Source organism: Scleropages formosus, chromosome 15 (genome assembly GCF_900964775.1).
Source record: "Scleropages formosus chromosome 15, fSclFor1.1, whole genome shotgun sequence".
NCBI lineage: Eukaryota > Metazoa > Chordata > Actinopteri > Osteoglossiformes > Osteoglossidae > Scleropages > Scleropages formosus.
This window is the reverse complement of record NC_041820.1, coordinates 884,025-909,132: the sequence shown is the minus strand read 5'-3', so window position 1 is coordinate 909,132 and position 25,108 is coordinate 884,025. Positions and strand designations below refer to the sequence as shown.

The window sequence follows — 25,108 nt, the reverse complement described above, 5'->3', positions numbered from 1 at the left end:
ATAAGCCCTGAGGAGGCTGGCCAGTGGTGACAAACGAATCCCGTGCTGACAGAGGATGATGTCCATCTGCCATGACGATCGAGATGTTCCATGCCGAGGTGGGGATCCAAGATGCCATTTACCAACATTATAATTACTTGTTAAACACTGGCTTACAAATTGTCACTTTCTAGAATGCCCAGGAGGGGTGGGCAGCCACTGGCCTGTGGACCCCAGAGGTTTTTTTTTCTCCCTCACCTTCAGTTGGGAGTTTTTGTTCCTTTCCCCAGTGGCCAGTAGGTATACTTGTAGCTCTATAATAAATTCTTCATTATGGTAGCCATTAGCTGACTGTCTTCTTTGTTTGTGTCAATTTTTCTTGCTGTATGCCTGTGCTGAAGCGCTCTGTGTCACTATGTGAGAAGAGTGCTCTATAAAAATAATAATAATAATAATGTCTTTATATCTAAGTCCTCTGCCTTTTTCTGGAGGTAGTTTTGTTTACAGTGCGTTGATTTGGAGGAAAAGGAACATGATTAAATGTGAACGTAGTCAAGCTGGTCAAACTAGTTTTTCCCGAACTGTTACAACATGCCAAGTTGTGGATAGTCAAACGTAGGCGTTCCTCTTCCATGAAATGGAAACTCAGAGGATGGACATAGTACAGGGTGTACCGTAGTACAGTCAGGCTACCAAGACAGAGAAAACACAGACCTGTCAGCACAGGGGTGTTTAACTGCATGTCTGGTGCAGCCATCAGCTCCTCATGATCTTCTACATTCCAGCCAAGAGTGTCGTAGCCCAAGAAATTCTTGCCTGAGAAATCGAAACTCAAAGGACTCATTTTTGATTCATGAAAAATGCATTTGCAAACGTAAATGAAAGTGCAAATGAAAAGTGCTTCCACTCCTTCTACTTCTGCAAAACTCACACTGCAGCAGATATTGTCCTGGTTTTGTCTGTACCCTTACAGATTGAAGGTCCTGGGTTCAAACAATCTTCCTGCTGCTCTTCCAATTCACCATGAAATGCTCCAGTAAGAATTCCCTGCTGTATCAGTAGATAGAGTGGTTTCTCTTCACTCTATTCGTCAGGTACACATAACAATAAAGCTTGAAACCTGACATCTGAAACTGAAAGTAACAAACAATAAAGCAGGAATCCTGCAGGATGGGTAACAGGCTACCAAATCACGTGTTTTGATGTGAATCTCGGACACTGAGACAATTTCCCTCCCCGAAACTGACAAGTTTGAATGAGGTCACGTGTTTAAAGAGTCACCTTTAGCGGTCGCCAGGTGGCCCTGTTGTCTCCTCAGGAGGACCTTTTTATGGCCTCTGGTTCCACAGGAGGAACAGACCGGCGCTCTCTGTTGGAAAGGTAGGATGTGCTCATCAACTCTGTCCTCTGTGTTGACTCTGTTCATCCCTTAAATTATTTTTCTCTCCGTCCCTGTCTACTGCTCATGTCAAGAGCTCAATTCTGGTGACGTTTGTATTTATAAGTTAAAGTTCTTCTGATTTACTGAGTGTTTCCCAATATCCGCAGTTAAGAAAACACATATTTTACGCACCTGTGCAATAGTTAAAAATAAATATTACAAAACATCTGTAGTACTGAACTAATAAAAATTAATAATAGGGTAGCACTCTGGTATAGCTGGTAGTGTTGCTGCCTTACAGAAGCTGGAATGCTGGGTGTGGGTTTGAAACTGGCTCAGTCTATGTTTCTGTATTTATGTACAGGTATCTCCATCGTACGGACCTAATTCTGAACTGCTCCCAGCTTTCTACAAGAACTGATCTTCTGCTACACCCCAACCAGACCACTACGTTCCTCCACATCTGCCCACTTGGTGGTCCCACGCACGAAAGGTAAAGCACGGAGGTTCTCGGTTCTGGCTCTATTGTGGTGGAATGACCTTCCCCTCTCGCTCAAGACTGCTGAATCTCTGTCCACATTTAAAAGGGATCTTAAAACTCACCTCCTCCAGATTCACTTGGCCCATGATCCTTTAAGTTCATGTAAGGTGTAAATGTTCATGCACTATAACTTTAAGATGATGCCCGGATAAACCTTTACGCAGATACTTCTGTAATGTAACGTAAATGTTTATGGATATTTAAAAATATAGGTATATATTATTACTAGGAAACTGATTTGGAATCATGCATATCTGGGTGAAATTTTACGCAGCTACTCGTGTGATGAACATTGATTCGTATGGTGGAAACAAACTAAGTGTACTTAAGAATCACACGCCTGCATCTAAGTGTCTCTTTCTGCTAATGTAATGAACACACAGTATTTTCTATGAGATGTACGTCGCTTTTTAGATGTAATCCGTTCCTGAAAACAGCCCTTATACCAGTAATAATAACCTTTCCCATTATTTTAAATGGTAAAACAGGATGCATTCCTGAACATTAGAGACATGCCGAAATATATCCACAGACACCCTCCAAACACTTAAAAACAGTCTCAAGAAATATTAATCAAAACATTAGGATAAGATATTAAACATAATCAAGAAGGAAATTGACAAAGACTAAATTAAGGTGGAAATTTCATTTTTTTACTAAACTACTGTACATTAAGTACATTTGAACATGCAGAAGACACACAAAGTATATTTACATTTACAAGTGTAAATGTATTCATTTAGTAGAAACTTTTATCCTAAATGATGTACATCTCAGAGAAAAATCCGAAGACTTCATTGCATCAACAGAAGGAGGGGTTTGCATGCAGACATATGATTCTACAGTACAGTCAGTTTGTCATATACCACGGTATAAACCCATGTACATTATATGAGTAGCTGTACAAAGGCTTTCCATTATAATGTATGTAAAGCACAAACCACTCATGAGATCAGGGAGAAGTGAATCAGTTTTGAGGCCCTTCTTAAATGTGGAGGTATGCAAAGAAAAAACATTTAAAGAATAAAACGAAAACATTTCTCAAAAACTGTAATAAAATGACTTGAAAAAGATGCAAAATTAAGAAGAGGTTATTAGACCTTGTTGAAAAGTGTGCAGCTTATCAGCTCATGACCTATATCATAGGGGAAAAGTCTACCTGAAACACCAAAAAAAAGTACCTAATACTGGGAGCAATTGGTCCGTATACCGAACAGGGAGGCAGATGTTTATTTATTGTAAATAGTTGTTAATACGTTAAATAGTTGTCCAACTGTTGGGGGACAAGGACAGCTGGTAATGTAGTGGTTAGAGCTGCTACCCATGAACCCAAAGGTCACAGATTTGAATCTCACCTCCAGTTGTAGTACCCTTAACAAGGTACCTACCCTAAATTTCTCCAGCAGGAACAACCCAGCTGTGTAAATGGGGAAATAATCATAGGTATCGTAACATTGCAAGTTGCTTTGGAGAACAGCATCAGGTAAATGTAAATGGAGAAAGTGACAGGGATTATAAGGGGAAGAGTTGAGCACCTACCTGTTGGTCAGTGTAGGAAGGCCAGAGAAAAGCTGGCTTGAGGGGCAGGTCCTAGAGAAAAAGGGGTCCTTGGACCAAAAACATTTACGTTGATTTGTGCCGTTGTCCCAATAAACATTTGTAATGACCGCTGCCCGTGTGATCTTCGTTGCCCCATCCGAAACTCAGCGCTGCAGTATTTATTTGTTCAGTGAAATTAATGAATAAATGAAAATGGAAATTTTGCAACGTGCAAAGCTGTGATACAAATGTAGGCGTTCCTCTTCCATGGAAACTCAGAATGTACCATAGTACAGGATGTACCGTACTGTAGTCAGACTACCAACACAGAGAAAACAAACACCTGTCAGCATAGGGGTGTTTAACTGTATGTGTGATGCAGCCATCAGCGCCTCATGATCTTCCACATTCCATCGGTGGGTGTCGCAGCCCGGGAGGTTCTCGCCTGAGAAATCGAAACTTGAAGGACTCGTTTTGCATACTGTACTCTGGAGTCACGTTCCTGCATTCAAATCTCTCCTGGTTCATTAGGACTAGCACAGCATCGCTCAGTACAGCCCGGCACGGCTGGTCCAGTCTAACCCCTTGCACAAGGTGAATAACTACTTCAGTGCAGAGGAATTATAATTAACTCATATTTAATTGTCACCCTTGTCCAAGGAAACACACAATGCTAAGTATACCCCAGTAAATTAAAGGCATCCTTCGATTTATGGAATGAATCCATTCTGGAAAATGATGTGGGTATTGAAATTTTGGATACTGAAAACCTGTTTGCCATTATTTTATACAGGGGGAAATAATAATGTTCATCCAGCCCAACCAAAACACCAAGAAAATAATCCATATACCACTAGAACATTTTAAAATGCCTATATAGCTATCAAATCTTGATTTCAGCAACATAAAAAAACACTTGTATAGCTTTACTGCTCAAGGGCAATTCCCACTATTCTTTTTAATTGATATGTTCCCAACAGATGAACAATCAATCAATCAAGGAGGGATCCAATGAGCACTTTGTGCCTATTGTGAACAACTTTCTAAAACTGCGCAGTGCTGCTGAAATGTGCATACACACACACACACACACACACACACACATTTTCAGAACCGCTTGTCCCATACGGGGTCACGGGGGAACCGGAGCCCACCCGGCAACACAGGGCGGAAGGCCGGAGGGGGAGGGGACACACCCAGGACAGGACGCCAGTCCGTCGCAAGGCACCCCAAGCGGGACTTGAACCCCAGACCCACCGGAGAGCAGGACCGTGGTCCAACCCACTGCGCCACCGCACCCCCTTCGAAATGTGCATATATACTTGAAAAACCATGCGCTAAAGTTTTGCTGCCATTTGCTCTGCTGTCTTTAAAAATCTATTAATTAAAAAACACACAAAGTATGCCCGACAGACACGCCTATAGAATTTCATGGACTTTCTGTAATGGCCCATTCTCTTAAAGTTACTCTCACGTTCCTAATACACCAAGAGACGGAGAGATGTGGACGCAAACGTACCCACTGCAGTGCATTACTGCACTTCTTCACTTGTGAGACATCCAGCTTTCATGTTTTTTAGACACACTTTGGATAAATTTCATTATTTTGATTGTGTGTTTCTTTAATCTGAAAATTGTGTATCAAAAGCCAAGAGCCATAATATCGAAATTTTTGGCTTAGTTCGTAAATCGAGGGATACTTGTACTTAGAATTGACAGCCCATCAAAATAACAGATCACATTGAGTCACGCTTGTCTTTGGACTGTGGGAGGAAGTCTGAGCACCCTCAGGAAACCCATATAAACATGAGGAGAACATTCAAACTCTACACAAAGTGAGTTGGATTTATCCAACATCTGAACCCACAGCACAGGAGAGTTGGTTCTACTTGCTGTGCGACTGTGAATGTCCTGCAGCCTTGACTGGAGTGTTCCAGCTTGAGAAGAATGCCAGAATTAGTAGTTACTGTACATCGAAGTTTACCAGAGTATACTCTTCTAATACTAACTGGCCCCATGGTTTCAGTTAGAAAGTTGTGCACGTTTCCAACTGCATAGCCCAGATTTTCACAGTCATTATCAGGCATTTGATGTTAACTCATCATATATCTGTTCGAAGGATGACATGGGAAGTGCTAACAATGATCTGTTCTTCCGTAGATGGATGTACGAATATCCGTTCACATTGGTGGAAGTAACGTGAGGCACAGTGAGGAACAAGGCAATGCAGGTACTGTAAATTCATGTGCAACATTAGTATCTGAAATTAGCAACTGGATACCTGCTGTTTGTGGCTCGTTGGCAGGCTAGCTATGAAAAGCAGTTAATTAAATGAGTGACAACACTTTATCTTCCAATAATAACACTGAAAATCTGACATTTCAAAGGTTTGTAAATATATCATGTAGGGGATAATGTAGCTATTTTAAATTGGAACCACAGTAACCATCCAGAGCACCATTATGTAAACATGACAGTTCTAAACACTGGACATGTATTCGTTAGACTTGTTGGTTTAGTGTTTTCATACAGCTTTCAAAGAACAAACTGCTCACAACAAGAAGAGAGTGCTAACGCAGAAGACAGCAACTGCGAGACTGGATCCACAAATTCATACAACCGAGAGATGCTGTTAGAACTTGATCCGTCTCGCCAGAATACAAAGAACTTGGCGACATCCTCGGCGACTGTGGATCTGAGAAGGAGGACGAAATGGGGGCGAACGTGTGGACACCTGCCGTTAAGCGTCAACGGATCTCCGCTTCCGTTTGTGATTCTAACCAACTTGCGTTCGATTAAGAATAAGATGGTCAAGGTCCGAGAGTACGCGAGGTTTTGTTTCAAGTTTCACAAAGCGTCACTGCTGTGTTTTACTGAAAGCTGGCTCCTCCCGTCAACGTCGGACTCCCGTTACAAAATCGAGGGATTTACGCTGGTGCGAGCAGACAGATGCATCGAGTCGGGCAAAAGTAAAGGAGGAGGAATTTGTGTGTACATTAACGATGTATGGTGCCAACAGCACGAGGTAAACGACAGGATTTGCGATGGAAATGTTGAGATTCTCAGTATGACTTTGACACCGCAAGAATTTGGCTGCATTCTGCTCTTTGTTGTCCTACCCAGCGGAAAGGCGTCGGAAGCGGCCGCCACCATCGCAGACTGCGTGCGCAAAGCACAGCAAACGTACCCGGATGTCCGAGCCATAGTGCTGGGAGACTTAAATCAGTGCAAGCTGGAGAGAGTAATGCCTGGGTTCCACCAGTATGTAAGAAATGGGACAAGGAAAGGGAGGATTTTGGATAAGTGTTTTGTTAATGTAAAAAGGGCCTATGAATCCAGAATCAGACCACCCATTGCAAAATCTGATCACAATGTTGTACATTTAATCCCAACATATAGGTCAAAACTAAAAGGCGGGAAACGAGAGGAGAAAGAGCTCAGGGTGTGGACTCCAGAAAGGAAGGAGGAGCTTGAGGCTTGTTTTCAGTGTACAGACCAGGGTATATTTCAGCAGAGCAAGTTGGAAGAAAGCATCGCTGTCACAACAAGTGACAACATGAATTTGTGTGCACACTCCATCATTTCCACAAAAAAGATTAAAGTGTATCCAAAGAAAAAGACACGTGCTATCAAGGGCATCAATCATGCCATGAACCGGAGGAGGCAGGCTTTTAACAGTAAGGACTGGGATGCTGTCAAACTGGCCGGAAAAGACCTAAGAGAGAAGCTGAAGGAGGCAAAACATGAACGCAGAAAACACTTGGGACAAAAGGATGCTTTTGAGACGAACAACCCTGGAACATTCCGGGACATTATGGAGAACATGGCAGGAACGTCTTCATCCAGGAAGCCAAGCTCATCAGAAGATGGTGTTGAATTTTCAGATTCCCTGAACAGATATTTCACTGGGTTTGAGCTTCAGTGTAACAGTGAAAAATGTAAGGACATCCTTAAAGGTATTGTACTGTGTAACTCACATAGAATTATTATTATTAATCTTTATAATCTGATGAGAACACCTGAGCTCATTAATGCTAGGAAAGCTACTGGTGCACATAACTTTGTTTTAAAAAGTTGTGCAAGGGAAGTGGCCCCGACTCGGCAAACAGTGTTCCAGCTCTCCATAGATACACACACCGTTCCAGTAACGTGGAAGATTTCCCTGGTCGCAGCACGTCCTAAGGAAACATGCCCCAAAGATACAATGACTTTTGTCTGGTGGTGCAAGCATCAGTGGTGATGAAGTTTCTAGAGCAGATTCTAGTTAAGGACGTCACCAGTGCATAGTCGTGACGCCGCAGTAGTTACACATCTGGTTTGAAAACCTCTGCACGAACCTCACACACGCACAAGAGCAATTTTTCTGGACTTTTCATCAGCATTCAACACTATTCAACCCGATATTCTGATGGTAAAAATGTGTCCGTTACACATCAGTCTCCATCTTATCTAGTGGTTCCTCACTAATAGGTGCCAACTAGTGAAGGTATACATGGCGCTCTCCTCCCCCATCATCACCAGTGCTGGTGCTCCCACTGTGCATTATTTATTTATTCCTCTACTTTATTCTTTCTTCTTTTCTCTGTCTTCTTTGTGTGTTGCCCTGTTCTCTAATATGTCATTGTCCTGAAGGATGGAGCCGCTACAATACAAATCAAATTTTAAGGAAACCTGACAATGAAGTTGAGTCATATCGTATTGTATTTTATGTCATAAGGACTGTACTGTAAGTTAAATGTTAAACTGGTGGTGTTCAGAAGGTTACTTGGACCCCTGGTTGTTCACTTGCGCTCTTTTGTTCCTTCACTTTTGTATCTATTCCCATATAAATCAGATCCTTGGCTTTGAAAATATTTAGTTTCCGGAAATGTCTGAGAACAAAACGATTGACTTTGCTACATGTGTAAATATGGAACCAAAAGACAATTTTGAAGGATGTAGGAATGTGACCTTTTTCACAATATAGTAGGACCCCCCTTTCCGCAGGGGATAGGTTCCAAGCCCACCAGCAGATGCCTGAAACCACGGATGGTAACGAACACTATATACTGTACATACCTATGATAAAGTTTAACTTATAAATTAGACACAATAAGACATTATCATAAGCAAAATAAGGGTTACTTGAACACAAGCACTGCAATACCGTGAGGGTTGATGTGATAACGGAGACGGTACTAAGTGACGAACAGGTGTGTAGCATATACAACGTGGATACATTGGACAAAAAAGGATGATTAATGTCCCGGGCAGAACCGCACAACATTTCATCACGTTACTCAGAACGGCGCACAATTTAAATAATGAACTTTTACTGTATTGCTGGAATTTTCTGGTTAATTTTATTGGATCACAGTCAATGGCGGTTAAGTGAAACTGCGGTAACTGAAACAGTAGATACAGGGTCCTACTGTACTGTAAATCCCCTGAAGTGGTGGCTGGACAAGACAAAGGTGGTGTTTAGTGCTGCTCATGTTTAGCAGGAAAGACTAACTGAAATATGTGTGTGTGTGTGTATGTGCCTGTATGATGAACACAAGCTTGAGTGGCTCTGCTGATCTGTATGTTTTTTTTTTCCTGTTACAACAGGGACAAACAGAGCTGATCCAGGTGTCTACAACTGTTCCTCCAGGAGATGTGACTGCTGTCGTTACATGAAAGCAAACATCAAACAATTTGAAAGCACAGGAACGAAGAAGTCTTACAGCATCAGAGAAGTTCTGAGCTGTGATACAAAGAGTGTCATATACGTGATTGAGTGCCAGAAATGCAGAGAGAAGTTTGTGGAGAAAACTGTAGGTCCCCTGAAGAAAAGGTTCAGTACTGTAAAAAACTCAGTCTTGAAGAAACAGTATCGTCCTGTTTCCAGACACTTCAACAGCGACGGTCACTCTTTGGATGACCTGAGAATATTTCCAATCGAGCAGGTCAGTGATATTGAAAAACTAAAAGAGAGAGCAGAGTACTGGCATGAAGAACTTGTACTGCTGGATGTTGAAGTAGATGAGCTGCAGTATGAATGCGGTAAGACACCTTTTTCCAGAGCGACTTCCAGTGAACACTATGTAATGTTATGAGCCCACACCTTATTCACCAGGGTGATTTACACTGATAGAGATATTACTTTCAATGCATCACTCATCCACACACCAGTGAAACACACTTTCTTTTGATCACTCACACCTCTGAACAGCAGATATTTCAGAGGAAACCCACACAGAGAGAGGAAGAACATGCAATTCCTCATAGATTAAGCAAGGATCAAACCACTGTCCTCTAGCACCCCCCAGATGTTGTGAGACAGCAACGCTACTTGTTGTGCCACCATGTCGCCCATGTGAAATGTTGTCGTCGTTAAGTAAAATGATTTTGTACATGTATGAAATTGGTAATGTTCTAATCGAAGTCTGTCAGTCAGAATGATGCTTCCGGATCGTTTCAGTCAGAATTAACATGAGAAATGTGTTCACTGTACCAATGTGTAACAATAATTCAGTGTAAAACATCTCCGAAAACACAGAAGCGATGGAGGAGCAGGGTCGTGTCCCAGGTGAACCGGTGCAGCCAAGCAGGGCATCAGCGGGAGACTCGTCCACCAGCGGTGAGTCTCGCTGTGCTTCTGGCTGCATGTTTGTGTTTCACTGCCTTCATACCGCAGGGTTTGTCTTCAGTAGCCTCTTTGTGCACTCCTCATAGCTTTCCTCACTCAAATCCTCTTCCTGATCTTCTGTCTCCCTCAAAATCTAGTGGCACCTAAAAGGAGGAATGAGGAGGAAGGTGGTGTGAGCCCAGCAAAGAAGAGGAGAAAGAAGAAAAAAACAACTTTTTTCTCAAGAGAGACAGAACAACTTCTGAGTGCATGTAGGTAGCCGTCATAAAGTGTCACAGGATATTAGCGGGACATTAACATAACCCAGATTCAGTCAGTTGTGTTACAGTATGATACGATTGAACTTAATTGTCAGATTTCTTTGACATTTGCTTTGCATCGTAGTGGCTCTATCCTCAGGACAATGACGTATTACAGAACACACAAGGATGTGAGAGAAAAGAAAAAAGAATAGATAAAAGTAGGAAGTGAGAAAATAATGAGAATAACACACACACACATTTTCAGAACCACTTGTCCCATACGGGGTCACGGGGAACCGGAGCCTACCCGGTAACACAAGGCGTAAGGCCGGAGGGGGAGGGGACACACCCAGGATGGGACCCAGTCCGTCGCAGGGCACCCCCGGCAGAACTTGAACCCCAGACCAACCGGAGAGCAGGACTGTGGTCCAACCCACTGCGCCACCGCACCCCCTATGAGAATACACACACATTGTCAGAACCGCTTGTCCCATACGGGGTCACGAGGAACCGGAGCCTACCCGGTAACACAAGGCGTAAGGCCGGAGGGGGAGGGAACACACTCAGGACGGGACGCCAGTCTGTCGCAAGGCACCCCAAGCGGGACTGGAACCCCAGACCCACCGGAAAGCAGGACCGTGGTCCAACCCACTGCGCCACCGCACCCCCTATGAGAATAATAAGTAAAAAAATAATTATATGAATCACTAGATAAGTAAATTATTCAGTTATTTTCCAGATGACACACGCTTCAAACACAAGTCATCAAGACAACACACAACGTGCACTACGATGTTCAGTATGTGGCACACCCAGATTTCCCACGAAGAATATTGCACAACTATCGCACTTTTTGTTCTGACCTGCACTCTCGGTACTGTGGACTAGACTGCATTTGCCTGTCTACTTCTGTCTCGTGGAGAATCTGTTGAATTCAGTAATGAAAGGATTCGTAAACCTGTTGAGTTTATTGAACCTCAGGACTCTCCACTGTCTGTTTGAGGGCATGTTCATCACGTGTAGCACAGTTAAGAGGATGGTTCTGGACTTGCTCTATACTAATGTTGCTGAGTTGCTGATGTGTAGGACTCCACAGCACTCGCCCAACTGGTCAGATCAGACCAGAAACCTGGTCTACCTGAGACCCATGTACAGGCCCATTGTACACTGACAAGTGGTGAGGACCACAGCAGGTGGGAGATGGTCACCAAAGGCTGATGGGGACTACTTTTAGACCACTGACTATGCTACTCTGTGACCCACAAGGGGAGGACACTGATGGACTCACTGGTGAACGATGTGGCAGCACACATCAAGTTCTGTGTGGACACCACTGCTCCCAGCAGAACAGTTCGCTGCTTCCTTGGTTACACACCCTGGGTCACATGTGGCCTGAAGGTCCTCATTAATGAGAAAAAGAGAGCATTTAGGGCAGGTGGCAGGCATGAGGTTAATCAGGTGCAGAGCGAACAGAGGATGAGGGTCCAGGAGGCAAAGGACACCTACAGGAAGCAAGTGGAGCAGGAACTGGGAAAGAACGGTGAACGAGAGGTGTGGAAGGGCCTCAAGTCCATCGCTGGCTGCCAGCAATCTAGTAGAGGCCCTGTGGAAGGTGACCATGAAAGGACCAATGAGTTAAAGTAGTTCTTTAAGAGGTTTGACTGAGGACTCTCAGTTCTGCACCTTTGTAGTCCACCTGACAGTGACGTCCCAGTGACATTGTCCCATTACACCTAATGCCACCTTCACCCAGCACACATTTACATATATACACGTTTTTCTACTTATTTGCCTCTTTATTCATTTACTCAGCAAGTCACTTACTTACCTACTTATTTATCCCTGTTTTCCTCACTATGTGTATGTAGGTGTATGTATTGTGTGTATATATGGTGTATATTGTACAGTCTTCACTCAAGTGGATTTCCCTCTGGGATTGATAGCATTTATTTATTTGATTGATTGATTGATTAATTAATTAATTGATTAAAATTCTCAAAAGATATAACACTGCAATATTTCTCAAAACACGTAGCCTTCCGTGGCTGGTGTCAACTGACTGGGGTTTTAAGCCTTCTGGATAAGACCGCGTCGTGTAGGAAACGGTTGCGACGTTTCGCTTGCCCTGTTGGAAGCATCTTCAGGGAGCTTCCACATCTTGCGAAGGCTGGATGTGAACTGGAGTGTTGGACCAGGGTAGGCATATTTATAGGCAGGGTCGGAGGTCGTAGCGGGTGGTCCCGTTGATGTCATGCTTTTTGAGTAATCTATTTATCTTGTCGGTGGTATCTTTTACGTAGGGGAGGTAGGATATTCTACCTGGTTTGGTCGTTGTATGCAATATTTCATATCGTGGAAGCGCAGTATTCTTACTTAGTCACTTGTCACACTAAAGCTATTCTTGGAATGAAACCACAACCCTGTTTGGGCTAATATTTGCCTAATAAATTGTATATTTCGTATTAACAGGTGAGGATGCCATGGAAAACTGCAGAGAGACTATAGCAGACATTTCCATGAAACTCCAAAACGTCTCCTGCACAGAAAGCACAAGATTTTTGGAAACCTTTCGGTAAAACTTCATTTCTTTTTACACTGTTAAAATATTTATGATAGACAAGTATATTTTTGTTTACGGATGTTTTCATAGAAGTGCTGTAAATTGCTTCATAGCAGCTGCTGTTTGTTTTGCAGGAAGGAGATCACATCATTAACAGAGCGCAAACCAATTGATAAAATTTACATTGGTGTGTTTGGGAGGACAGGAGCTGGAAAGAGCTCCTTGATCAATGCGATTGTGAATGAAAAACATCTTCTACCATCTGGGGGGTTTCAAGCCTGCACTTCCGTCATCGTGTACGTAGAGGCCAACACTAAGTCTGACAAATACAGAGCAGACATTGATTTAATGAGCAAACAGGTGAGCTACACTCTCTAATAATGAGTCCCTCATCCATAGCTCCTAAGTAGAGTGTACTGTCGCACTGGTGTTTGCATGTATAAAGTGACAAAATAAATTAAAACATTTTCACAGTGATGTGGTTTCTAGTAGAGCAGTAAACTGTGCAGTGGTTGAGGATGCCATGGAATTGGGTTTGAACGGACACACAGTCTAAGGGAGGGGACAGGAGTATTCATGAGTGGAAAAGTACCATCAGACAGCGTTAGTGACAGGTGAACATCTCGGTGAGGACAAGGGGCGAGTGCCTTCACAGCTTGTAGGAAATATGAAGAACAGAGAGGTCTCAGGAACAGCACCCATAGCTAGATAACGGCAGTCCAATGTCAAATGCAACATGATTCCAGAAGACACAACATCTGCTTCATCATTAATTTTCTCTCCCAAGGACACGGGAACACAGACTTGTAGCCTGAATGTTGTCAGTTCACATCCCTGTACTGTATTACTGCACTGTATTCCTTCTAAGTAACAGTAGTACTGAACATAAAATGCTTTGGATGTGTGTTTGCTAAACAACTAATTCATAAGAAATGTTAATATTTACCATTATTTGTATTTAAAACACATAATGAGAAATGTGAGGTGTGGAAATCAAATACCGTTAAGAACATACAGTAAATGTTTTTCTAGGAGTGGGATGCGGAGCTACGCTTCCTGCTGGAAACACTCTCTAATGATCAGGAGGACAGAACTGATGCTGACACTGAGTACGATGATGATGCTGATGAGATGCGAGACATGGCTAAAGAAAAAATCAAGTCACTTTACGGAGAGGATGGACTTGAAAAAGGTTATGATGAATTGGTGGGAAACAAGAAAGTCTCAGATATTCTGAAAAACTGCAGCATTTCTTTGACTTACGACACAGTAAGTACAACGATGAGAGGTCATGCTGAGCTACTGGTATAAAAAGGAGTTCCAGGTCAGTGTTAATACACTTTAGTTTGGGAAGCTGCACATTAACACACTGTCCGCACAGGCTGAAGAGCTGTCGAAAGAAATCGGCCGCTACGTTCGTAGTGACAGTGATGGATACCGCCAATACTGGCCTCTGGTGAAGCGTGTGACCATCTCCCTTCCTCGCTCTCCTACTCTCCTGGACACAATTGTGCTGGTGGACCTTCCTGGGGCTGGAGACGCCAACAAACAGAGAGATGAGATGTGGAAGGAGGTAATGAACTCTGATAATACTACATCGTACAGTGCGCTTTGTGGGCCTTGGGCTGTGCACAGAAACAGTGGGGTTCATAAATGAGCTGCATTTATGAACGAATCCACATCCAAACTCACAGCCTGGAAAGCTAAAAACATTCTAAGTTCATCACGAAATATATTAATCTCATGAGATACCATTACAGTAACAAATACACATATTATTACACATAATGATTGCTGTAAAATTATACAACCATATCTAAGTATAACTGGTGTTTGAGGGGCTACAAACACTGCACAGTTTCCACACCATGCAATGAGCCACTATCCTGAAAAGGGAGTCCAGTGGTTGCTTGGTTATAATAAAGCTTATACTTTCTTTGGAAGGTGTCCAAGTTACTCTGTGTAGGGTAGGGTAGCATGGTGGTGTCTCACACTGTCTGGATGGTGTGATAGGACATGGGCTCAGTCCCCGCTCTATCTATGTTTATTCAGCATGTTCTCCCCGTGTTTGTGTGGGTTTCCTCCAGGGACTCTGGTTTCCTCCCACAGTCCAAGGATATGTGTTTCAGGTAGACTGGTGACTTTAAATTGCCAGTTTGTGTGTGTGTGTGTGTGTGTGTGTGTGTGTGTGTGTGTGTGTGTGTGTGTGTGTGTATTATATGGCTTTGCTGTATAGATGCACTAGTGACTATAGGCAGTTTACTGAAGTATATCTATCACTTTAAGTGAATTTGGACAAAGGTGTCAGAGAAACAGGTTAATCACTGCACGTCACTATGGTGAGTACTGTCTGTTTTGTAAAATATTATTATATTGTCATTATTATTACTATTTAAAACATAAAGGCTCTCTTGCTTAGATGAGTAATTGCTGGAAAAAGCCCACAGACTGAGAGAAAACATGAGAAACCTCAGCTAAGGGAACACATTGTTTGTGTGCACAGTGCCTGAGCCGCTGCGCCTCCATCTGGATCGTCAATGACATCAACAGAGCTCTGTCTGACAAAGAGGCGCAGAAAATCTTTCAGGAAAGTTTGAGGAGCATCGCTGGAGGAGGAGAGTGTCACAACATCACTTTCATCTGCACCAAAACAGACATCATCAATCCAAAAGAGTTAAAAAAGTAAGTATTTCACTAGTTAGATCTCATTTAGCCAGTGATTGTGAGTTTGGGTGAACACTGCATGTCCTTTGCCTTTCAGCCCTGAGCTGACGGGAGGCTCAGGTGTTGTTGAGCTCCTTGGAGTGACATGCTGGGGCAGAAGGTGGAGGTGGGAACGTGGAGGGCAGCAGTAGTTTATACTTCCACTTGTTGTTTAACAGGGCCTCATCCAACAGGAACCCAGTGGCTTATGGAAATATATATGTCCTGTTTTCATACAGCAGGCTTTTTATTCAGTACAGCGATATTTGTGCCTGCTGTGCAGTCATTTTATTTTCACAGTAGGTGTTTTATTCTGTACAACGGCTTATGTCAGAAACTTGTAGTGACATTTTGGGACAGAGAGACACTTGGTGTCTCACCCCCAAAGTGTTGGTACCTCAGTGGAGTCAGTCAGACCCATTCTGGCAAAATGTACTGTACTATCCTCTATATTACCCAATGAGCACTAGCATAAATAAAGCCTTAAAACTGTAAATGATTGACAAACAGCGCCTGTAACACCATGGGGCCTGCTTGCGTCAGTGAAAAACACAGGCAGTAATCATAGGAGCTTTAAATCTTTACATCATTTCATTTACATTTATTCATTTATTTACATTTACATTTATTTCTAACATTAAATAATGTAATAAATGTTAATGTAAATGTATGTTAATTTATTCCATTTTTTATATTACATCAAACTCATCCATGAGTCCAGAGGTCTACATATCTCCAGTAAAAGTTGAAAAGAAAGTACAGAAGGCCCTGGGGAAAGGCTGAAAAGGCAGATCAAGGCACATTGAGAAGACTGAATACAACATGATGCACTGCAGTATGTTGGTGTCTAGTCCAGGGTGAACCCTGCCTTGTGCCTTATGCTTCCTGGGATAGACTCTGGACCTTGACAACCCAGCATTAGCAAAATTGGTTATTCATACTGAGATATGAACACACACACATTTTCAGAACCGCTTGTCCCATACGGGGTCGCGGGGAACCGGAGCCAACTCGGTAACACAGGGTGTAAGGCCGGAGGGGGAGAGGACATAGCCAGGACAGGACGCCAGTCCGTCGCAAGGCACCCCAAGCGGGACTTGATCCCCAGACCCATCGGAAAGCAGGACCGTGGTCCAACCTACTGCACCACCACAGCCCCTGAGATATGAACATTTCTTAATAAAAGATAACAATAATACTTTTTGTTACAAATATTAAAGTGTTGGTGGTGTCATTGTCTTGCATAAAATACCTTTTATTCTGGTATTTTAATGAATTCGCTATTACAAATTTCTCATCCCAGAACAGTTTTTTTAAACAGCAAATATTGGTAATTTAGTTCCTTCATAACAGGAATTTCCCTAAAATGGGAACAAATTGTATTTATTTATTCAGCTGATGTTTTTCCCCAAAGTGACTCACAATGTTAGGGTTACAATTATTACAGTTGGAAGTGTACAATTATTTACCCATTTATACAGCTGGGTAATTTTATGGGAACAATTCAGGGTAAGTACTTTGCTCAAAGGTACTACAGCTGGAGGTGGGATTCAAACCTGGAACCTTTGGATCCAAAGGCAGTAACTGTAACCGCTACAGTACCAGCTGTGAATTAAAACTGTGATGTAATGGGTGTATACTGTACATGTGATGGACAGACAGGAGGTGGCCGAGTAGAGAAATTCCTTTTTCCAACAATGCACTAGTAGAATAAACACAAGCTTCACACCTGAAAACTGAATTAGTCCACTTAGCTGATCTAAGAATTATGTCTTGTAGTAGGTTTTATTAGAACTGCAATAACGTTTTCTGTAATTTTTTTTCAGGAATGACAAAATCACTGACGAGAAGCTTCAAATCAGTGAATTCAAGGTATAATATTAAACTTTTGTCTGTTAAATACAGGCACTGCTCTTAAAGCACAACACTGTGCTTGAATGTATATTGAAATGTTTTTTTTTTCTTTTTTTTGTTAGGACTCTCCAGATTTTAAAAAAAGGGAGAAACAGGCATGTATTCGGTACCGTAATGAGAAGATTAAAGAAAAGTTTGTAAAAAATCACAAAGCAAAGATTAAGGTAAGTTTTTCACAGTTCTACCAATAGAATTATATTTAAAACACACACACACACACACACACACACAAACCACTTGTTCCAATGGCGAACCAGAGCCTAACCTAGCAACAGAGGACATAAGGCTGGAGGGGGAGGGGACGCACCCAGGACAGGACGCTAATCCATCGCAAGGCACCCCAAGCGGGACTCAAACCCCTGACCCACCAGAGAGCAGGACCCGGTCAAACGCACTGTGCCACTTTTTTTCATTTACCTGTGGAATTAATTCTTAAATTAAAGGTATCAGTGGCACAGAAAGGGTTGAGAACCTGTGTTTTAAAGATTCTTCTTTAAAATCCATTTTCATCATTTCAGAATTTTCTGTTTGGTGAAAATGTGGACTCAGAGAAGTATTTTGATGTGTTCGCTGTGAGCTCTCAAGAATACAGTGCGATTGAAGAGGGGGAGGACACAACTCTTGATTGTCATGAAACAGGTGAGAGACAATTTGTGACACGTTTCCTTAGAGCTTTCCTGGCTAGCTGCTCTATACGTGGATTTTTATCTCTATTAATTAAGGGCTTGAGTGAATCAAATGTCAGTCAGTCATTCCAAGTATATTTGATACAAATTTAAATGGATGAATTCTAGCTGAAGAACCCATGTATAAAAAGCAAGTAATTTTTCTATGTTACATATTCACTGACCTGACAAGATGTGAGGAACATTTCTCAAAGCATATTAGTAATATTCAAAATAATGTACTCATCTTGTTTCTTCTTCTAAGAATTGCCGATGCTGACTGAACACATGAAGAAGATCTACGTGTGGCATTCAGAGAAGGCAGTGAAAGATTATGTGTCTGACGTTGCAGGGGTCGTAACATTTCTGCACCTTTCAAAGAACCCTTGTAATGCGAAGGTATCATATCCCCTGATTTTACTGCGAAAACCTCTGTATAAAGAGTCTAATGAGTGTGGTCTTTATCAGTGAGGAACCTGAATCAACATCAGTATCAATGGAAACATGGATCCACAAACACATGTCCTGTGTTCTTTCAGATTGCATCTTACACTTCTAAGGAATTCGGAAGACTTGAAAAGGAGCTGAATGATGAATGTGAAAAGCTGCACAAGTTTCTGACCAATGTCCAGAGTAAACTGAGGGATAACTTGGTAAAGGGAGTGAAAGAGGCTGAGAAGCACTGTTTGACCAATGGCAGAAAGGTTCTGGAGCCAGTGAGTAACTGAGAAAACCCAAAATGATAATTTCCAGCACTCATGAACTTGACTTTTACATTTGGTGTATAGTAAAGGCTAAAAGCCAGTGTATTGTACAATGATACAATTTTACAAAAGACTGTCGTACATACGATGGCAACACTGGTGTGTATGATTCTTTTTACTTATATATATTTGCAGTTCACACAGACTGGAAGGAGCAACAGGGATGGTTCATATACTTCAGTTTAACTCTTTCATTTTTAATTATTTTGTTTTACTCAATTGTAATAACAGTACTGAGCAATGCGGTTTATTAAAAGGAAAATAACATAATGGATAAACACTGTCTTAAATCAGCAAGTTTGTTGTATTTGCATTATGTTTGTTGTTTTCATTTCCTATTCACACAGAAAAAGAAATGTTACAGGGGCTTCCACAAGACACTCAAGGCCTTGTGTAAATACAATGGGTATTTCAGGTGTGGTAATGGAGATGTTTTTGACCTGAACTATACACTCGCAGAGCCCATGTATGCAAATATGAATGACGTATTTCTGCAAACCTTCAGGTGACTTTTTCATACGTCATAATCCTGCTATTATGAAGTATTGCTTTTTATGTATACATGTGCAAGGGGTTTATTCCTTAATCTGTGTTTTGCTTTCTCATATATGTGTTTTACACAAACAACTGAGTTGCAAACACTGCAGTCGTCCAATTTGTAATGTAGTGGTTGGAGTGGCTGCTTTTAGACCCAAAGATTGCAGCTTGAGTCTCACTTCCAGCTGTACCCTAGAGCAAGGTGTTCACTTCAAGTTGCTCCAGTGAAAAATTATCCAGCTATATAACTATCAGTAGCTTAACATTGCAAGTTGCTTTCAGGAAAAGCATCAGTTAAATGAAAATTATTTAAGAAAAAACAAAAATCTGTTTATCTGTTTCCTTTTAGTACACCAATTTGGGTAATAAAAAGTGGAAAAAGGTCTGGACAACCATGACAATATACGGAATTAAGAAAACTAAACAAATCGAGTTTAAATTCCATCCCAGTTGAGTTCGGGACCCAGTGTCTACAACTAGTTCAGTGCAGCTAGCTAAATGTTTCTTAGCTGTTTGTTATATTCCAATACTAATGATTGAAGGTGGTCACTAATGTTATATTTGCATCATTAAGTAAAAATAAACATCATTGTGGAGATTATACTTTTCACAGTAACTTTTGCCATTGATACTTTACTTTTGCAGTCAAAGGTAGAGTCCCTGAAAAACCCTTTTCAATACCTCAAAGAAGTCATAACTCAAAGAAGAAATTATTAATTTCAAAGATAAAAGATTTTATGTGTTCCTGAGCCCCAAAAGTGATACATTTACCATAAAATATCGGAAAATACTGTTAAAATGGACAGTTGCTGCAATAGTCAACATTAGCTGTAATAACACAACAAGGCCATTTTCTTTAATTGATTTCTCCAGAGTACTGTATGGCTTTTGTTATTATTGATACTGTAAGTCCATGTAGCTGCACTCCCTCTGCATTCCTACATACGGAATGCTCACAAACACAACATACATACATCCCACATTCACACTGTCTGAAGCCGCTTGTCCCAAGCAGGGTTGCGGCAAGCCAGAGTCTAACCTGGCAACACAGGGTATCAGGTGGGAGGGGAGACACCCAGGATAGGGGGTCAGTCTGGCACAAGGCACCCCAAGCAGGATTCAAATCCCAAACCCACCGGGGAGCAGGACCCAGTCAAACCCCCTGTGCTACCACATCCCCCATACCACATTTAGTGTTTATGTATTAATTCAGCCTTTAAAGCACAAAACAAAACAGTAAAGACAATAAATGTATGAAAAGTGTGCAGATTAATTTGCATTCAATCAGCAAACTCTCTCAAAAGTACTCAGATTCACATTTGTTCACTACCTTTCTCCAAAGCAATATACAATGCAAGTAGTTGCAGTTGTTCAGGTGTAGGTTTGAATCCACCTGAGGGCTAACCTATGATGGGCTAGCACACCATCCGGGGTGTATCCTGCCTTGCCTTGCACCCTGTGTGCCTGGAAGAAACTTCAGACTGCTCGAACCCCAGCGTGGAGAAGCAGTTATTGATATTGAGTGTGACTGAGGACTACAGGTTTTATAGATTGGAGATTGTAGTTCACCTTGTACTGGTGTTGGGAAATACGGCAGAATGTGGAGTTGCAGTAACGTTGGCCTGGCTAGAATGGTGCACAAGGTAGATGTCCACTAACTTGCATCTAGCAATGCCTAAGAATTAAGGGACTTTATGTCAAGTACAGAACTCTCATGATCATTTTTGCAAAAACAGGAAATGGTTTAATATTATTCTTGAACATCAAATTATTTTAGCCCCGGAAGTTCAAGACAATCAATCTATGGGAAGCTTGGAAGTTTCCAGGAATCATTTATCGCACCTTGGGATCTGGATGCATGTAAAAAGGAGCCAGAAAAATACCTGCGTAAGGTGTACATTAAGACAAAGGTGAGAGAAAGAAGCACTTTTAAACGGCCATTATATTAACTCTTTTATTTCATTAACATGCAATTTTTTTCTCCCTCAAAAATGATGCAGCAAAGAAAATTGCTTAGCAGTATGGAAAAGGAGATCGTTCAAAGAAAGAAGTCCATCCATGATTCCCTCAGCAAATCTGTCCAAGCAACTATGATGACAGCTTTTAGAGGTGAGCTCCTCTGTGCTCCTTTTGTACATGTTCCTCCCTTTTTGTACATTTTGGACTGTGGGAGGAAACTGGACAACCTGCAGATAACCCATGTAACAGATAGACAAAGCTGGATTCATACCTATAGCTCCCAGAAAACGTGTTTTTAATTGTGTGTCATTGTTCTATAAATAATATTTTCCAGATTTTTCTGGGACTGGGACATACACTCTGGCAAATATTCAGGACACACTGAAGGAAAAAATTCAGTCTTCCAAAAATACCATTTTTCAGCAAGCTATGAACGAGATGCTGAGACAGTTTGAAGACCTCAAGGTTAGTTTTTTATTTTATTTATTTATTTTTATTTTTATAGCGCGCTCTTCTCACGCAGTGAGACAGAGCGCTTTAACACAGGCATAAAGCAAGAAAAACAGATACAACAAACAGATATTTTTTTCTGAAAGTAAAATTGTCAATACGCATAGTTTTTGAATTTGCAGCAAACTTTTCATTTAGTCTAAGAGACATTTATGATTCATTGTAAAAAAAAATGGAGCTAAGCAAATTGTTTAGGTCTGAATACAACCAGAACACTTTCCTTACAGCAACTGAGAAAGGTTATGCAGCAACGGTTCTCCACCTTGGATCTGGAGTGCTGTGTTGATTTTTGTTCCAACTAAACTCAAAATATATGATGTTCAGTTGGGCTGTTCCAAAAGGAATATTCATATATTGTTTTTCATTACATTTATTCATTTAGCAGATGCTTTTGTCCAAAGCAAGGTACATCTCAGCAAAAATACAATTTCTGCATTACATTAAGAGAAAAAGACACGGCTGCAGACATGTGACTCTTAAGTAAACCTAGTTTGTTACCTTCCGCTTCATGCACAGATGTTCATCGCTCGAGTAGGTGCATAAAACGCAGGATAGACAAATCCTGATAACCTCCTATCAATTTTTTTTTTGTTATAATATATGATACACGAACAATCGCATACAATGCCGGAGTAGCGGCTGAATAAAGGCTTATCTGGAGGTGATCATAAAGTTACAGTGCATGAAAATTTACACCATACATGAGCTGGAGAGGTCTTGGGCGAAATGGGTCCGGAAAAGGTGAGTTTTCAGACCCTTCTTGAATGTAGACAAAGTTCCCGCAGTTCTGAGTGAGAGGGGAAAGTTGTTCCACTACAACGGAGCCAGAACCGAGAACCTCCACACTTTACCTTTTGTGCGTGGGGCCATCATTATTGTTTTGTAATGTAGTAATGCAATACACACACACACACACACACACACACACACACACACACACACACACACACACACATTTTCAGAACCGCTTGCCCCAGATGGGGTCACGGTGAACCGGAGCCTACCCGGTAACACAGGGCGTAAGGCTGGAGGGGGAGGGGACACACCCAGGACGGGACGCCAGTCCGTCGTAAGACACCCCAAGGGGGACTCGAACCCCAGACCCACCGGAGAGCAGGACTGCGGTCCAACCCGCTGCGCCACAGCACCCCCCTCTAATGCAATACACACACACACACACACATTTTCAGAACCGCTTGTCCCTTACGGGGTCACGGGGAACCGGAGCCTACCCGGTAACACAGGGCGTAAGGCCGGAGGGGGAAGGGACACACCCAGGACGGGACGCCAGTCCGCCGCAAGGCACCCCAAGCGGGACTTGAACCCCAGACCCACCGGAGAGCAGGACTGCGGTCCAACCCACTGCGCCACCGCACCCCCCTAATGCAATACATTCATATATAATTATTTTCTGACCTCATTAGACGTGGACTGTGAAAGAACTTGAGACACAGATGACGGCACACATGAGGGTGGCTCTCGGGCAGATCCCAGACGACTTCATCAACCTACCTGGTAAAAATCTACAGAATGGCCTTTATTTTGGCCCTCTTGGGCTTTGCTAAACATGTGATCATGTGCTCATGTGTCCTGTCCTCAGACAGCAAGTCCTCATTCTGGGATATAGAAATTCTCTCGGGAAATGAAAAGTTTATGTGATAACTGTTACATTTTCATCGTTTATTTATTTGTTTTCTGTTTGTCTGAATGTATGGCAATTCATCATTTACTATACATGAAAAAAGTGCTGGTAATACAATTTCAGTGCAATAAATTGAGTTCAGTATTTTCCTCTCCTTTATTATGAAATATGACATGACAGCAAAGAGTGCTCCTTAGCTTTCATCACATTCTTAAAGAGGTCTGTGAAATAGAAAAAGTTAAGAACCTCAGTTTGAAGTGATGTGAGTATAGCCCATCATTTGCAACAGGATTCTTTGTCTTTTCAGATGTTGATGAAGAATTACAGAATATGAAAAGTTGGTGTGAAGTATTAGACCTTAGGATTTTTATGTGAAAGGACCTCCTGGACAGAAGAACCATTCTTGTCAAACATTTACATCAGGAGTACAGCTACAAGAAAAAGCGCACTTGAAAAGTAATGGAAGACTGTAAACATAATTATTTGATGGTTTATTTGGTGTTTAATGTGTAAAAAAAAAATTGAACACACTTTTCAGTAAGTAGTTTTTTTATTCCTTATTGGCTTCTTCCAGTCTCAAAAATGGAACATTGTCAGTTTTTCTCAGAGAACTCCTGAATTTTCCAGAACAGACTTCTGGTTCTCTGTTTGTTTACAGTAGAACCTGTCTAACATTACAAACATGGTATGTAGAAACAGTATGATAAATTTTAATCTTACCATTTATTAACTTCAATATTGATACTTAACATCCTGCATATTTGCTTAATATTTTATTAATTCCTTTGACTGCTCCTTCACTTTACATGTTCTACCTAATATTTCTCTCTTAGGTATTCGTATGATGTAAAATTCAATGTTTCTTCAACAGAGGTAAAGATGGTGAATTATAATAAGACTATTTTAATGTTTTCTGTGCACAGTGTAAGAGGTGCTTTTTAAATCCGTATGAGAGAGATCATTTAAGCATGAAGGTGTCCTATGAATTCGGGTTGTTTTTTTATAGCTGTTTATTTGATCATTTAAACAAAAAAAAATAAAAAGTTTTCCATGAACACGTGAATGTTATTAACCTACTTTAATATTCAATAAACATAAAGCAAACTGGCCACTTGTTCTGATTCATTTACTAGAAGACAGAGAAACAACTCCAAGCGTGTGTCGAAAAAGGTGTAGAAAATGGTGAGATGTGAAGCGTTCCCATGTATCTCCCCTCCTCGTCTTTCTGCGTTGGCTTTCTCTAGCTGTCCGGTTCAAGTTCAACACTCTGGTTACGGGCTACGAATGCATCAATGGAACTGTACCCAGGTATCTACAAGACCTGATAATCCGCCACACCCCAACCGGACTGCTACGCAACTCCACATCTGCCTGCTTGGTGATCCCATATACAAAAGGTTCAAAAGCAAAAGCACAAAGGTCTTTGGTTCTGGCTCTGATGTGGTGGAATGACCTTCCCCTCTCACTCGGAACTGCTGAATCTCCGTCCACATTTAAAAAGGGCCTGAAAACTCACCTTTGGCTTTTCCAGGCTCACTTCTGTTTATATCTTAAGTTCGTGT

The 25,108-nt window shown here is 41.7% G+C and overlaps 2 protein-coding genes and 3 long non-coding RNA genes across 5 annotated transcripts; all 5 read left to right on the top strand.

Annotated features, from left to right (window-relative positions):
- The first annotated feature begins 1,817 nt into the window (after positions 1-1,817).
- On the top strand, positions 1,818-6,094 carry LOC114912303 (uncharacterized). The gene is made up of 3 exons (XR_003798197.1): positions 1,818-1,853; positions 5,601-5,670; positions 5,960-6,094. It is a non-coding gene; the product is annotated as an uncharacterized LOC114912303 (long non-coding RNA).
- Positions 6,095-6,442: 348 nt separating this feature from the next.
- Positions 6,443-10,309, top strand: LOC114912309 (uncharacterized). Its single transcript, XM_029258572.1, has 6 exons — positions 6,443-6,465; positions 6,564-6,681; positions 7,036-7,396; positions 9,030-9,464; positions 9,961-10,041; positions 10,188-10,309. The coding sequence occupies exons 1-6, from the start codon at positions 6,443-6,445 to the stop codon at positions 10,307-10,309; spliced, it is 1,140 nt and encodes a 379-aa protein (XP_029114405.1).
- Positions 10,310-12,292: 1,983 nt separating this feature from the next.
- LOC114912302 (uncharacterized) lies at positions 12,293-13,967 on the top strand. Its single transcript, XR_003798196.1, has 3 exons — positions 12,293-12,864; positions 12,987-13,212; positions 13,885-13,967. It is a non-coding gene; the product is annotated as an uncharacterized LOC114912302 (long non-coding RNA).
- Positions 13,968-14,321: 354 nt separating this feature from the next.
- Positions 14,322-17,398, top strand: LOC114912301 (uncharacterized). Its single transcript, XR_003798195.1, has 3 exons — positions 14,322-14,425; positions 15,356-15,534; positions 17,382-17,398. It is a non-coding gene; the product is annotated as an uncharacterized LOC114912301 (long non-coding RNA).
- Positions 17,399-18,420: 1,022 nt separating this feature from the next.
- LOC114912300 (nuclear GTPase SLIP-GC-like) lies at positions 18,421-24,298 on the top strand. Its single transcript, XM_029258561.1, has 8 exons — positions 18,421-18,533; positions 18,674-18,850; positions 19,246-19,403; positions 21,213-21,345; positions 21,436-21,544; positions 21,729-21,859; positions 23,329-23,419; positions 23,854-24,298. The coding sequence occupies exons 1-8, from the start codon at positions 18,423-18,425 to the stop codon at positions 23,919-23,921; spliced, it is 978 nt and encodes a 325-aa protein (XP_029114394.1). The 5' UTR covers positions 18,421-18,422; the 3' UTR covers positions 23,922-24,298.
- The last annotated feature ends 810 nt before the right edge of the window (positions 24,299-25,108 follow it).